This window comes from Oncorhynchus kisutch, linkage group LG11 (genome assembly GCF_002021735.2).
Source record: "Oncorhynchus kisutch isolate 150728-3 linkage group LG11, Okis_V2, whole genome shotgun sequence".
Taxonomy (NCBI): Eukaryota; Metazoa; Chordata; class Actinopteri; order Salmoniformes; family Salmonidae; genus Oncorhynchus; species Oncorhynchus kisutch.
The window spans coordinates 15,376,227-15,393,347 of record NC_034184.2 but is presented as its reverse complement, the minus strand read 5'-3'; the positions used below and the strand labels follow the sequence as shown (position 1 = coordinate 15,393,347).

The 17,121-nt window shown below is 44.4% G+C and overlaps 1 protein-coding gene across 1 annotated transcript in view; it reads right to left on the bottom strand.

Moving 5' to 3' along the window:
* The window catches only part of LOC109898925 (mono-ADP ribosylhydrolase 2), a 722,140-nt gene that overhangs the window by 112,423 nt on the left and 592,596 nt on the right, over positions 1 to 17,121 (bottom strand). Inside the window, exon 6 of the mRNA XM_031836489.1 lies at positions 9,123 to 9,201. Within this exon, the coding sequence (XP_031692349.1) occupies positions 9,123 to 9,201 (79 nt within the window). The remainder of the gene's footprint in view (positions 1 to 9,122; positions 9,202 to 17,121) is intronic.

Genomic DNA, 17,121 nt, shown 5'->3' with positions numbered 1-17,121 from the left:
GTTCTCTAGAGTTGCCCTCAAAAAAACAAACACTGCAACACAATAAATCCAAAGGCCTATTCTCATGTTAAGCATATAAATCCAAGATGCGTAGCAGTAAGTCGTCCTGTCGTGTCGTGTCCCTGTTATATTTTGTTATATTTTGTATTTTCGTTTTTTACATATTTTTCGTTTTTTACATAGCTTATCCCTTTAAAAACATTTTGCTAAACCTAAGCTTCCAAATACGCTGGATCTTCAAAACTAGCTATCTAGCTAAAAACCGGCAAACCCTGGATGATTACCCTGGCTAGCGTTTCCTCCCACTTAGCTTGAAGCTAGCCCGGCCTGCGCTACCACCGTAGCATACTCCTGAGCTACAATACCCGGGCCACGACCGGTCTATCGATGTCACCGCATGAAGAGGAATAAACAGACTCACCCCATCGCGACGTCCCCAAAGGGCTAACTCTCTAGCCCTCGCTATCTCCCTGCTTGCTAAATTCGCCTGCTAACTGCTAGCTTGTCCAGCTCCGGTCCGCTAACTGCTACCTTGTCTAGCCCGGGCCTACAAACTGTTAGCTTGTTAGCACAGCCTGCTAACCGCCTGAATCGCCGCGTCCCAAAACGCCCACCGGACCCATATTTACTTTCTATCTCTTTTGACTTTTAATTTGTTTAACCTTCCGGAAACCTGCCTCACCCAATGTGATACGGAATCGCTATTATTTTTTATTTATTTTTAGAACACACTCAAGAACCTCCAGAAGCTAACCAGCTAACTAGCTACAAGCTATTTAGTCATTGTTCGTTTTTTAACCTGGATAACACTCGCCAGTCCAGCTTCCCTTCCCCATCCACCGCTGCCCCCTGGACACTGATCTCTTGGCTACATAGCTGATGCACGCTGGACTGTCCATAAATCACGGTACTCCATTCTGCTTGTTTGTTTTATCTGTTGGCCCCGTTGCCTAGTCTACGCCATTTTACCTGCTGTTGTTGTGCTAGCTGATTAGCTGTTGTCTCACCTACTGTTTTAGCTAGCTTTCCCAATTCAACACCTGTGATTACTGTATGCCTCGCTGTATGTCTCTCTCAAATGTCAATATGCCTTGTATACTGTTGTTCAGGTTAGTTATCATTGTTTTAGTTCACAATGGAGCCCCTAGTTCCACTCTTCATACCCTGATAACTCCTTTGTCCCACCTCCCACACATGCGGTGACCTCACCCATTACTACCAGCATGTCCAGAGATACAACCTCTCTCATCATCACCCAGTGCCTGGGCTTACCTCCGCTGTACCCGCACCCCACCATACCCCTGTCTGCGCATTATGCCCTGAATATATTCTACCATGCCCAGAAACCTGCTCCTCTTATTCTCTGTCCCCAACGCTCTAGGCGACCAGTTTTGATAGCCTTTAGCCGCACCCTCATACTACTCCTTCTCTGTTCCGCGGGTGATGTGGAGGTAAACCCAGGCCCTGCATGTCCCCAGGCACCCTCATTTGTTGACTTCTGTGTTCGAAAAAGCCTTGGTTTCATGCATGTCAACATCAGAAGCCTCCTCCCTAAGTTTGTCCTTACTCACTGCTTTAGCACACTCTGCTAACCCTGATGTCCTTGCTGTGTCTGAATCCTGGCTCAGGAAGGCCACCAAAAATTCAGAGATTTCCATACCCAACTATAACATCTTCCGTCAAGATAGAACTGCCAAAGGGGGAGGAGTTGCAGTTTACTGCAGAGATGGCCTGCAAAGTAATGTCATACTTTCCAGGTCCATACCCAAACAGTTCGAACTACTAATTTTGAAAATGACTCTCTCCAGAAATAAGTCTCTCACGGTTGCCGCCTGCTACCGACCCCCCTCAGCTCCCAGCTGTGCCCTGGACACCATTTGTGAATTGATCGCCCCCCATCTAGCTTCAGAGTTTGTTCTGTTAGGTGACCTAAACTGGGATATGCTTAACACCCCGCCAGTCCTACAATCTAAGCTAGATGCCCTCAATCTCACACAAATCATCAAGGAACCCACCAGGTACAACCCTAACTCTGTAAACAAGGGCACCCTCATAGACGTCATCCTGACCAACTGGCCCTCCAAATACACCTCCGCTGTCTTCAACCAGGATCTCAGCGATCACTGCCTCATTGCCTGTATCCGCTACGGAGCCGCAGTCAAACGACCACCCCTCATCACTGTCAAACGCTCCCTAAAACACTTCTGTGAGCAGGCCTTTCTAATCGACCTGGCCCGGGTATCCTGGAAGGACATTGACCTCATCCCGTCAGTTGAGGATGCCTGGTCATTCTTTAAAAGTAACTTCCTCACCATTTTAGATAAGCATGCTCCGTTCAAAAAATGCAGAACTAAGAACAGATACAGCCCTTGGTTCACCCCAGACCTGACTGCCCTCGACCAGCACAAAACATCCTGTGGCGGACTGCAATAGCATCGAATAGTCCCCGTGATATGCAACTGTTCAGGGAAGTCCGGAACCAATACACGCAGTCAGTCAGGAAAGCTAAGGCCAGCTTCTTCAGGCAGAAGTTTGCATCCTGTAGCTCCAACTCCAAAAAGTTCTGGGACACTGTGAAGTCCATGGAGAACAAGAGCACCTCCTCCCAGCTGCCCACTGCACTGAGGCTAGGTAACACGGTCACCACTGATAAATCCATGATTATCGAAAACTTCAATAAGCATTTCTCAACGGCTGGCCATGCCTTCCGCCTGGCTACTTCAACCTCGGCCAAACAGCTCCGCCCCCCCCGCAGCTCCTCGCCCAAGCCTCTCCAGGTTCTCCTTTACCCAAATCCAGATAGCAGATGTTCTGAAAGAGCTGCAAAACCTGGACCCGTACAAATCAGCTGGGCTTGACAATCTGGACCCTCTATTTCTGAAACTATCTGCCACCATTGTCGCAACCCCTATTACCAGCCTGTTCAACCTCTCTTTCATCTCGTCTGAGATCCCCAAGGATTGGAAAGCTGCCGCAGTCATCCCCCTCTTCAAAGGGGGAGACACCCTGGACCCAAACTGTTACAGACCTATATCCATCCTGCCCTGCCTATCTAAGGTCTTCGAAAGCCAAGTCAACAAACAGGTCACTGACCATCTCGAATCCCACCGTACCTTCTCCGCTGTGCAATCTGGTTTCCGAGCCGGTCATGGGTGCACCTCAGCCACACTCAAGGTACTCAACGATATCATAACCGCCATCGATAAAAGACAGTACTGTGCAGCCATCTTCATCGACCTTGCCAAGGCTTTCGACTCTGTCAATCACCATATTCTTATCGGCAGACTCATGAGCCTCGGTTTTTTCGGATGACTGCCTTGCCTGGTTCACCAATTACTTTGCAGACAGAGTTCAGTGCGTCAAATCGGAGGGCATGCTGTCTGGTCCTCTGGCAGTCTCTATGGGGGTGCCACAGGGTTCAATTCTCGGGCCGACTCTTTTCTCTGTGTATATCAATGATGTTGCTCTTGCTGCGGGCGATTCCCTGATCCACCTCTACGCAGACGACACCATTCTATATACTTTCGGCCCGTCTTTGGACACTGTGCTATCTAACCTCCAAACAAGCTTCAATGCCATACAACACTCCTTCCGTGGCCTCCAACTGCTCTTAAACGCTAGTAAAACCAAATGCATGCTTTTCAACCGGTCGCTGCCTGCACCTGCATGCCCGACTAGCATCACCACCCTGGATGGTTCCGACCTAGAATATGTGGACGTCTATAAGTACCTAGGTGTCTGGCTAGACTGCAAACTCTCCTTCCAGACTCATATCAAACATCTCCAATCGAAAATCAAATCAAGAGTCGGCTTTCTATTCCGCAACAAAGCCTCCTTCACTCAAGCCGCCAAGCTTACCCTAGTAAAACTGACTATCCTACCGATCCTCGACTTCGGCGATGTCATCTACAAAATGGCTTCCAACACTCTACTCAGCAAACTGGATGCAGTCTATCACAGTGCCATCCGTTTTGTCACTAAAGCACCTTATACTACCCACCACTGCGACTTGTATGCTCTAGTCGGCTGGCCCTCGCTACATATTCGTCGCCAGACCCACTGGCTCCAGGTCATCTACAAGTCTATGCTAGGTAAAGCTCCGCCTTATCTCAGCTCACTGGTCACGATGGCAACACCCATCCGTAGCACGCGCTCCAGCAGGTGTATCTCACTGATCATCCCTAAAGCCAACACCTCATTTGGCCGCCTTTCGTTCCAGTACTCTGCTGCCTGTGACTGGAACGAATTGCAAAAAATCGCTGAAGTTGGAGACTTTTATCTCCCTCACCAACTTCAAACATCAGCTATCTGAGCAGCTAACCGATCGCTGCAGCTGTACATAGTCTATTGGTAAATAGCCCACCCTTTTCACCTACCTCATCCCCGTACTGTTTTTATTTATTTACTTTTCTGCTCTTCTGCACACCAATATCTCTACCTGTACATGACCATCTGATCTTTTATCACTCCAGTGTTAATCTGCAAAATTGTAATTATTTGCCTACCTCCTCATGCCTTTTGCACACATTGTATATAGACCCCCCCTTCGTTTTCTACTGTGTTATTGACTTGTTAATTGTTTACTCCATGTGTAACTCTTTGTTGTATGCTCACACTGCTATGCTTTATCTTGGCCAGGTCGCAGTTGCAAATGAGAACTTGTTCTCAACTAGCCTACCTGGTTAAATAAAGGTGAAATAAATAAAAATAAAATAAATAAATAAATAAATCTGATGACACTAAATTTAGACGTTATGTTGCTTTATAGCCCCAGGTAAACTCAGGAAGGACAGGGACACTACATTATGTAGCTTTATAGCCCCAGGTAAACTCAGGAAGGACAGGGACACTACATTATGTTGCTTTATAGCCCCAGATAAACTCAGGAAGGACAGGGACACTACATTATGTTGCTTTATAGCCCCAGGTAAACTCAGGAAGGACAGGGACACTACATTATGTTGCTTTATAGCCCCAGATAAACTCAGGAAGGACAGGGAAACTACATTATGTAGCTTTTTTAGCCCCAGGTAAACTCAGGAAGGACAGAGACACTACATTATGATGCTTTATAGCCCCAGGTAAACTCAGGAAGGACAGGGACACTACATTATGCTGCTTTATAGCCCCAGGTAAACTCAGGAAGGACAGAGACACTACATTATGTTGCTTTATAGCCCCAGGTAAACTCAGGAAGGACAGGGACACTACATTATGCTGCTTTATAGCCCCAGATAAACTCAGGAAGGACAGGGACACTACATTATGCTGCTTTATAGCCCCAGGTAAACTCAGGAAGGACAGGGACACTACATTATGTTGCTTTATAGCCCCAGGTAAACTCAGGAAGGACAGGGACACTACATTATGCTGCTTTATAGCCCCAGGTAAACTCAGGAAGGACAGGGACACTACATTATGTTGCTTTATAGCCCCAGATAAACTCAGGAAGGACAGGGACACTACATTATGTTGCTTTATAGCCCCAGGTGAACTCAGGAAGGACAGGGACACTACATTATGCTGCTTTATAGCCCCAGGTAAACTCCGGAAGGACAGGGACACTACATTATGCTGCTTTATAGCCCTAGGTAAACTCAGGAAGGACAGGGACACTACATTATGTTGCTTTATAGCCCCAGGTAAACTCAGGAAGGACAGGGACACTACATTATGTTGCTTTATAGCCCCAGGTAAACTCAGGAAGGACAGGGACACTACATTATGCTGCTTTATAGCCCCAGATAAACTCAGGAAGGACAGGGACACTACATTATGTTGCTTTATAGCCCCAGGTAAACTCAGGAAGGACAGGGACACTACATTATGTTGCTTTATAGCCCCAGGTAAACTCAGGAAGGACAGGGACACTACATTATGTTGCTTTATAGCCCCAGGTAAACTCAGGAAGGACAGGGACACTACATTATGCTGCTTTATAGCCCCAGATAAACTCAGGAAGGACAGGGACACTACATTATGCTGCTTTATAGCCCCAGGTAAACTCAGGAAGGACAGGGACACTACATTATGTTGCTTTATAGCCCCAGGTAAACTCAGGAAGGACAGGGACACTACATTATGTTGCTTTATAGCCCCAGATAAACTCAGGAAGGACAGGGACACTACATTATGTTGCTTTATAGCCCCAGGTAAACTCAGGAAGGACAGGGACACTACATTATGTTGCTTATAGCCCCAGATAAACTCAGGAAGGACAGGGAAACTACATTATGTAGCTTTTTTAGCCCCAGGTAAACTCAGGAAGGACAGAGACAATACATTATGTTGCTTTATAGCCCCAGGTAAACTCAGGAAGGACAGGGACACTACATTATGCTGCTTTATAGCCCCAGGTAAACTCCGGAAGGACAGGGACACTACATTATGTTGCTTTATAGCCCCAGGTAAACTCAGGAAGGACAGGGACACTACATTATGTTGCTTTATAGCCCCAGATAAACTCAGGAAGGACAGGGACACTACATTATGTTGCTTTATAGCCCCAGGTAAACTCAGGAAGGACAGGGACACTACATTATGTTGCTTTATAGCCCCAGATAAACTCAGGAAGGACAGGGACACTACATTATGTTGCTTTATAGCCCCAGGTAAACTCAGGAAGGACAGGGACACTACATTATGCTGCTTTATAGCCCCAGGTAAACTCCGGAAGGACAGGGACACTACATTATGTTGCTTTATAGCCCCAGGTAAACTCAGGAAGGACAGGGACACTACATTATGTTGCTTTATAGCCCCAGGTAAACTCAGGAAGGACAGGGACACTACATTATGTTGCTTTATAGCCCTAGGTAAACTCAGGAAGGACAGGGACACTACATTATGTTGCTTTATAGCCCCAGGTAAACTCAGGAAGGACAGGGACACTACATTATGTTGCTTTATAGCCCCAGGTAAACTCAGGAAGGACAGGGACACTACATTATGCTGCTTTATAGCCCCAGATAAACTCAGGAAGGACATGGACACTACATTATGTTGCTTTATAGCCCCAGGTAAACTCAGGAAGGACAGGGACACTACATTATGTTGCTTTATAGCCCCAGGTAAACTCAGGAAGGACAGGGACACTACATTATGTTGCTTTATAGCCCCAGATAAACTCAGGAAGGACAGGGACACTACATTATGTTGCTTTATAGCCCCAGGTGAACTCAGGAAGGACAGGGACACTACATTATGCTGCTTTATAGCCCCAGGTAAACTCCGGAAGGACAGGGACACTACATTATGCTGCTTTATAGCCCTAGGTAAACTCAGGAAGGACAGGGACACTACATTATGTTGCTTTATAGCCCCAGGTAAACTCAGGAAGGACAGGGACACTACATTATGTTGCTTTATAGCCCCAGGTAAACTCAGGAAGGACAGGGACACTACATTATGCTGCTTTATAGCCCCAGATAAACTCAGGAAGGACAGGGACACTACATTATGTTGCTTTATAGCCCCAGGTAAACTCAGGAAGGACAGGGACACTACATTATGTTGCTTTATAGCCCCAGGTAAACTCAGGAAGGACAGGGACACTACATTATGTTGCTTTATAGCCCCAGGTAAACTCAGGAAGGACAGGGACACTACATTATGCTGCTTTATAGCCCCAGATAAACTCAGGAAGGACAGGGACACTACATTATGCTGCTTTATAGCCCCAGGTAAACTCAGGAAGGACAGGGACACTACATTATGTTGCTTTATAGCCCCAGGTAAACTCAGGAAGGACAGGGACACTACATTATGTTGCTTTATAGCCCCAGATAAACTCAGGAAGGACAGGGACACTACATTATGTTGCTTTATAGCCCCAGGTAAACTCAGGAAGGACAGGGACACTACATTATGTTGCTTATAGCCCCAGATAAACTCAGGAAGGACAGGGAAACTACATTATGTAGCTTTTTTAGCCCCAGGTAAACTCAGGAAGGACAGAGACAATACATTATGTTGCTTTATAGCCCCAGGTAAACTCAGGAAGGACAGGGACACTACATTATGCTGCTTTATAGCCCCAGGTAAACTCCGGAAGGACAGGGACACTACATTATGTTGCTTTATAGCCCCAGGTAAACTCAGGAAGGACAGGGACACTACATTATGTTGCTTTATAGCCCCAGATAAACTCAGGAAGGACAGGGACACTACATTATGTTGCTTTATAGCCCCAGGTAAACTCAGGAAGGACAGGGACACTACATTATGTTGCTTTATAGCCCCAGATAAACTCAGGAAGGACAGGGACACTACATTATGTTGCTTTATAGCCCCAGGTAAACTCAGGAAGGACAGGGACACTACATTATGCTGCTTTATAGCCCCAGGTAAACTCCGGAAGGACAGGGACACTACATTATGTTGCTTTATAGCCCCAGGTAAACTCAGGAAGGACAGGGACACTACATTATGTTGCTTTATAGCCCCAGGTAAACTCAGGAAGGACAGGGACACTACATTATGTTGCTTTATAGCCCTAGGTAAACTCAGGAAGGACAGGGACACTACATTATGTTGCTTTATAGCCCCAGGTAAACTCAGGAAGGACAGGGACACTACATTATGTTGCTTTATAGCCCCAGGTAAACTCAGGAAGGACAGGGACACTACATTATGCTGCTTTATAGCCCCAGATAAACTCAGGAAGGACATGGACACTACATTATGTTGCTTTATAGCCCCAGGTAAACTCAGGAAGGACAGGGACACTACATTATGTTGCTTTATAGCCCCAGGTAAACTCAGGAAGGACAGGGACACTACATTATGTTGCTTTATAGCCCCAGGTAAACTCAGGAAGGACAGGGACACTACATTATGCTGCTTTATAGCCCCAGATAAACTCAGGAAGGACAGGGACACTACATTATGCTGCTTTATAGCCCCAGATAAACTCAGGAAGGACAGGGACACTACATTATGTTGCTTTATAGCCCCAGGTAAACTCAGGAAGGACAGGGACACTACATTATGTTGCTTTATAGCCCCAGATAAACTCAGGAAGGACAGGGACACTACATTATGTTGCTTTATAGCCCCAGGTAAACTCAGGAAGGACAGGGACACTACATTCCATGGCATAATGGAAACAGAATCAGACGCACCTTGGAAGACTTGAAGGATTTTTTCCTTGTAGATCCTGTAGTCCGCCTCCAGGAAGACACAGAAGATAACACGTTCGATCTGCACAGAAAGAACAAATAGAGAGAAAGAAAGAAAGGAAGAAAGAAAGAAAAATAAATAAATAATTCCATTATTCCACTGTTGCTATTAATTGCACATTCAACTCCAGACCATCAGGACCAACAGATCCCACAAGAGCTACTAAAGGGACAAAATCAACAATTGAGGAACCAATGATAACGTTTTACACCAGGGAGCCACAATCAAACCATAAGCACAGTTCAGAATATCCTATTAGACAATTAGCTTGCTCCCCAGTACAGAATACCAGCCTAGGTCTGTGTTCCAAATGGCACCCTATTCCCTATGCAGCACACTACTTTTGTCCAGGGCCCATAGGACTCTGGTTAAAAAGTAGTGCACTATATAGAGAGTAGGATGCCATTTGGGACACAACCCATGCCCCACTGGTGGCAGGAGTGGGGTCTACTACTGAGCAGGCTTTTAGTGAATATTACACTATATTACACTACATTACATCACATTTTGGAGATAATATCTGAATGAGAGCATTTCCTTTGGTAGGATACATTCAATATATCCCCAGCACCATAAAGTACAACTAAAAAGGTACTTATTCTCAAACCATAGACAAAAACGTGCAGCTATAGGTATCCTTTGACCCAGTACTTTGCTCTTATGAACTACCTCAGGGATTCAGAACTCACTAACTACTGACTGTCATTTATTTTACACTATGAGTGCTGCTAGTAAGTTGTGCTTCTAAATCATAATCACTATAGTTATCCTCTCAAGCTGAACACTTTGGAGAGATTTTGCTATGGCTATTTCAAATTGCACCCTGCAAATGTCAGCATATTCTTTTTGAATAACTATACTCTCTGTATATTCATTTCCTTATGTCTCATTTATTGTTATGCATTTTTGCCTGTGTGGGTTGCTACCATGCCTTCAGAAAGTATTCATACCCCTTGACTTATTCCACATTTTGTTGTGTTACAGCCTGAATTCATATGTTTTTTCTCACCCATCTACATACAATACCCCATAATGACGAAGCTCATCAAATTAATTCACATCCCTGAGTGTAAGGAGCGACGCTGGTAGACAAGAAGCAGGTACAGGGAGAACATTTAATGAACAACGGACATGAAACAGAACAGGAACAGCGTCTGGACAGGGGAAAAATAATGACACCAATGCTGACACGGGGAACCAACAGAGGAACAGACAGAAATAGACGGGGCAATCAACAAAGGGAAGGAGTCTTGAGGCGGGCCGGACGCAGTGCCCGCTGACACGGTCGCCAGGTGTACGGTGTTTCCTCCGACACATTGGTGCGACTGGCTTCTGGGATAAGTGGGCATTGTGTCAAGAAGCAGTGCGGCTTGGTTGTGTTGTGTTTTGGAGGTTTTGGAGGACGCACAGCTTCCCGAGTCCGTACAGGAGTTGCAGCCATGAGACAAGACTGTAACTCCCAATTCGACACCACGAGATTGGGGACAAAAAGGGGTACAAAAATAAAATACAAAAATAAATACAAAATCAAAGGCAAGGAGTCTCCAATGAGCGCAGCTGCGCGTAAGGATGGTGACAGGTGTGCGTAACGAAGGGCAGCCTGGCGCAATCAAGCGCCATAGAGGGAGAGCGGGAGCAGGCGTGACACCGAGTCAATAAATGTTAGAGATATCTTTGGCAGTGATTACAGCTGTGAGTCTTTCTGTGTAAGTCTCTAAGAGCTTTGCACACCTGGATTGTACAATATTTTCAAATTATTATTTGTTTCAATTCTTCAAGTTCTGTCAAGTTGGTTGTTGATCATTGCTAGACAGCCATTTTCAAGCCTTGCCATAGATTTAAGTCAAAACTGTAACTAGGCCACTCAGGAACATTCAATGTCGTCTTGGTAAACAACTCCAGTGTATATTTGGCCTTGTGGTTTAGGTTAATGTCCTGCTGAAAGGTGAATTTGTCTCCCAGTGTCTGTTGGAAAGCAGACTGAACCAGGTTTACCGCTAAGATTTTGCCTGTGCTAAACTCTATTCAGTTTATTGTTAAGCTAAAAAACTCCCTAATCCTTGCAGATGACAAGCATACCCATAACATGATGCAGCCACCACCATGCTTGAAAATATGGAGAGTGGTACTCAGTAATGTGTTGTATTGGATTTGTCCCAAACATACACTTTGTATTCAGGACAAAAAGTTAATTTATTTGCCAAAGTTTTTGCAGTTTTACTTTAGTGCCTTATTGCAAACAGGATGCATGTTTTGGATTATTTTTTATTCTGTACAGGCTTCCTTCTTATCACTCTGTCATTTAGGTTAGTATTGTGGAGTAACTACAACGTTGTTGATCCATCCTCAGTTTTCTCCTATCACAGGCATTAAACTCTGTAACTGTTTTAAAGTCACCATTGGCCTCATGGTGAAATCCCTGAGGGGTTTCCTTCCTCTCCGGCAACTGAGTTAGGAAGGACGCTGTATCTTTGTAGTGACCTGGTGTATTGATACACCATCCAAAGTGTAATTAATAACTGCACCATGCTCAAAGGGATATTCAATGTCTGTTTATAACTTATTTACCTATCTACCAGTAGCTGCCCTTCTCTGCTAGGCATTGTAAAACCTCCCTGGTCTTTGTGGTTGAATCTGTGTTAGAAAGTCACTGCTCGAGTGAGGGACCTTATAGATGATTGTATGTGTGGGGTACAGAGATGAGGTTGTCATTAAAAAATATATGTTAACCACTATTATTGCACACAGAGTGAGTCCATGCAACTTATTATGTGACTTGTAAAACACATTTTCACTAAGAAAACCATTTTGACATTATGGAGTATTGTGTTTAGACCAGGGACACAACATCTAAATGTAATCCATACATGCAGACTGTAACAAAACAAAATGTGGAAAAAGTCAAGGGGTTTAAATGCTTTGTGAAAGCACTCAACCGCTCATCAACAATTCAAGATCCAAAAACACATTATTTTTATCAAACTGAAAAGATTGAAATATAAATCCCTGTCTTACAACGGTGAATATACTGAATACATATGACTGGAATAATGTCTGCTCTAATACACAATCACATGAACACCCTCTCCACCATCACTCTCCTATCTACCTTCCTATTGTACAATACAGCACCTCTCCACCATCACTCTCCTATCTACCTTCCTATTGTACAATACAGCACCTCTCCACCATCACTCTCCTATCTACCTTCCTATTGTACAATACAGCACCTCTCCACCATCACTCTCCTATCTACCTTCCTATTGTACAATACAGCACCCTCTCCACCATCACTCTCCTATCTACCTTCCTATTGTACAATACAGCACCTCTCCACCATCACTCTCCTATCTACCTTCCTATTGTACAATACAGCACCTCTCCACCATCACTCTCCTATCTACCTTCCTATTGTACAATACAGCACCCTCTCCACCTTCACTCTCCTATCTACCTTCCTATTGTACAATACAGTACCCTCTCCACCATCACTCTCCTATCTACCTTCCTATTGTACAATACAGCACCCTCTCCACCATCACTCTCCTTCCTATTGTACAATACAGCACCCTCTCCACCATCACTCTCCTATCTACCTCCCTATTGTACAATACAGCACCCTCTCCACCATCACTCTCCTTCCTATTGTACAATACAGCACCCTCTCCACCATCACTCTCCTATCTACCTTCCTATTGTACAATACAGCACCCTCTCCATAAAGCAAGCAGGCATGAAATACACAAACACATGACATATATTATCCAATGAACTACTACGGTGTTCTGTAATGTTCCCTTTTAATACAGTAGTCTTAGTCTGTAATACAGTGCCTTGCGAAAGTATTCGGCCCCCTTGAACTTTGCGACCTTTTGCCACATTTCAGGCTTCAAACATAAAGATATAAAACTGTATTTTTTTGTGAAGAATCAACAACAAGTGGGACACAATCATGAAGTGGAACGACATTTATTGGATATTTCAAACTTTTTTTACAAAAAAAAACCTGAAAAATTGGGCGTGCAAAATTATTCAGCCCCTTTACTTTCAGTGCAGCAAACTCTCTCCAGAAGTTCAGTGAGGATCTCTGAATGATCCAATGTTGACCTAAATGACTAATGATGATAAATACAATCCACCTGTGTGTAATCAAGTCTCCGTATAAATGCACCTGCACTGTGATAGTCTCAGAGGTCCGTTAAAAGCTCAAGGGGGCCGAATACTTTCGCAAGGCACTGTATGTACAGTATGTCATTTCCCTTGATTTCAGGAAGCATTATCTCAGCATGACACAGACAACCTCACAGAGAAGAGCTTTGTAACAAAAGTCTATGTCTGTAACAGTGTCTGTCTGAAACAGAGTCGCTGTCTGAAACACAGTCGATGTTTGTTACAGAGTCGATGTCTGTAACAGTGTCTGTCTGAAACACAGTCGATGTCTGAAACAGAGTCTCTGTCTGAAACAGAGTCGCTGTCTGTAACAGAGTGTATGTCTGTAACAGAGTGTCTGTCTGTAACAGAGTGTCTGTCTGTAACAGTGTCTGTCTGTAACAGAGTCTGTAACAGGGTGTCTGTCTGTAACAAAGTGTCTGTCTGTAACAGACTCTGTAACAAAGTGTCTGTCTGTAACAGACTCTGTAACAAAGTGTCTGTCTGTAACAGACTCTGTAACAGGGTGTCTGTCTGTAACAGAGTGTCTGTCTGTAACAGAGTGTCTGTCTGAAACAGAGTCGCTGTCTGTAACAGAGTGTCTGTCTGAAACAGAGTCGCTGTCTGTAACAGAGTGTATGTCTGTAACAGAGTGTCTGTCTGTAACAGAGTGTCTGTCTGTAACAGAGTGTCTGTCTGTAACAGTGTCTGTCTGTAACAGGGTGTCTGTCTGTAACAGTCTGTCTGTAACATAGTCTCTTTCTGTGACAGTGTCTGTCTAAAACAGAGTCTGTCTGTAACAGAGTGTCTGTCTGTAACTAAGTGTCTGTCTGTAACAGAGTGTCTGTCTGTAACATAGTCTCTTTCTGTAACAGTGTCTGTCTGCAACAGAGTCTGTCTGTAACAGAGTGTCTGTCTGTAACAGAGTGTCTGTCTGAAACAGAGTCGCTGTCTGTAACAGAGTGTCTGTCTGAAACAGAGTCGCCGTCTGTAACAGAGTGTATGTCTGTAACAGAGTGTCTGTCTGTAACAGAGTGTCTGTCTGTAACAGAGTGTCTGTCTGTAACAGTGTCTGTCTGTAACAGGGTGTCTGTCTGTAACAGAGTCTGTCTGTAACATAGTCTCTTTCTGTGACAGTGTCTGTCTAAAACAGAGTCTGTCTGTAACAGAGTGTCTGTCTGTAACTAAGTGTCTGTCTGTAACAGAGTGTCTGTCTGTAACATAGTCTCTTTCTGTAACAGTGTCTGTCTGCAACAGAGTCTGTCTGTAACAGAGTGTCTGTCTGTAACAGAGTGTCTGTCTGTAACAGACTCTGTAATAGGGTGTCTGTCTGTAACAGACTCTGTAATAAAGTGTCTGTCTGTAACAGACTCTGTAACAACGTGTCTGTCTGTAACAGCCTCTGTAACAACGTGTATGTCTGTAACAGACTCTGTAACAAAGTGTCTGTCTGTAACAGACTCTGTAACAAAGTGTCTGTCTGTAACAGACTCTGTAACAGGGTGTCTGTCTGTAACAAAGTGTCTGTCTGTAACAGACTCCGTAACAAAGTGTCTGTCTGTAACAGACTCTGTAACAACGTGTCTGTCTGTAACAGACTCTGTAACAACGTGTCTGTCTGTAACAGACTCCGTAACAATGTGTCTGTCTGTAACAGACTCTGTAACAACGTGTCTGTCTGTAAAAGACTCCGTAACAAAGTGTCTGTCTGTAACAGAGTCTCTGAGTGTCCAGGGTCTATTTTAAAGCATCTCCTTCTTCCTTCTCTGATTGGTTTCTTGCATTACACACAGTGGGACAGACATAAGATAATGGCTCCACTGAATATGGCAATTTTACACGACAGCTGTAATGGTGGAGAGAGAGAGAGAGTCAGAGAGAGTCAGAGAGAGACCCAGAGAGTCAGAGAGAGACAGAGAGAGACAGAGAGAGTCAGAGAGAGACCCAGAAAGTCAGAGAGAGACGGAGAGAGACAGAGAGAGACAGAGAGAGTCAGAGAGAGACAGAGAGAGACAGAGAGAGTCAGAGAGATTCAGAGAGAGACATAGAGAGTCAGAGAGAGACAGAGAGACAGAGAGAGTCAGAGAGAGTCAGAGAGAGACAGAGAGAGACAGGGAGAGACAGGGAGAGACAGGGAGAGAGATAAAGAGAGTCAGAAAGAGACAGAGAGTCAGAGAGAGCCAGAGAGTCAGAGAGAGTCAGATGAGACAGAGAGAGAGAGACAGAGAGTCAGAGAGAGAAAGAGAGAGACGGAGAGAGTCAGAGAGTCAGAGAGAGACAGAGAGAGACATAGAGAGACAGAGAGTCAGAGAGAGACATAGAGAGACAGATTGATATTGTTTTGAAACTTCTGTATGTGTAATGTTTACTGTTAATTTTTATTGTTTATTTCACTTTTGTATATTATCTACCTCACTTGCTTTGGCAATGTTAACACATGTTTCCCATGCCAATAAAGCCCTTTGAATGTAATTTAATTGACAGAGTTTTGCAGATTCTGACCATTCTGCCTGTCCTGACCCCGAGCCTGCCTGCCGTTCTCTACCTGCCTGACTCTGACCCGTTTACGAACCTCTGCCTGTCCTGACCCCGAGCCTGCCTGCCGTTCTGTACCTGCCTGACTCTGACCTGTTTACGAACCTCTGCCTGTCCTGACCCCGGGCCTGCCTGCCTTTGACCTATCTTTTGCCTTCCCCCTGTTTGGGTCAATAAACATCTGTGACTCTAGCATCTGGGTCTTATCCTGAGTTCTGATAAGAAGACAGGCTATGTGCTCACTGCCCACAAAATGAGGTGGAAACTGAGCTGCACTTCCTAACCTCCTGCCAAATGTATGATCATATTAGAAACACATTTTTCCCTCAGATTACACCGATCCACAAATAATTTGAAAACAAATCTAATATTTCATAAACTCCCATATATAATATTGTGCCATCAAAGCAGCAAGATGTGTGACCTGTTTCCACAAGAAAAGGGCAACCAGTGAAGAACAAACACCATTGTAAATACAACCCATATTTATGTTTATTTATTTTACCTTTAGTACTTTAACTATTTGCACATCGTTACAACACTGCATATAGCCATAATGTGACATTTGAAATGTCGTTATTCTTTTGGAAGTTTTGTGAGTGTAATGTTAACTGTAAATTGTTATTGTTTATTTCACTTTTGTATATTATCTACCTCACCTGCTTTGGCAATATTAACACGTTTCCCATGCCAATAAAGCCCCTTAATTGAATTGAAACAGAGAGAGATACGGAGAGACAGTGATACAGAGAGACAGAGATACAGAGAGACAGAGATACAGAGAGACATAGATACAGATAGACAGAGATACAGAGAGACAGAGAGACAGAGAGACAGAGATACAGAGAGAGAAGAGAGGCTGAGATACAGAGAGACAGAGATACAGAGAGGCTGAGATACAGAGAGACAGATATACAGAGAGACAGAGATACAGATAGACAGAGATACAGAGAAACAGAGAGACAGAGATACAGAGAGACAGAGAGACAGAGATATAGGGAGACAGAGATACAGAGAGGCTGAGATACAGAGAGACAGAGAGACAGAGATACAGAGATACAGAGAAACAGAGAGACAGAGATACAGAGAGACAGAGAGACAGAGATATAGGGAGACAGAGATACAGAGAGGCTGAGATACAGAGAGACAGAGAGACAGAGATACAGAGAGACAGAGATACAGAGATACAGATAGACAGAGATACAGAGAGACAGAGATACAGAGAGACAGAGATACAGAGAAACAGAGATACAGAGA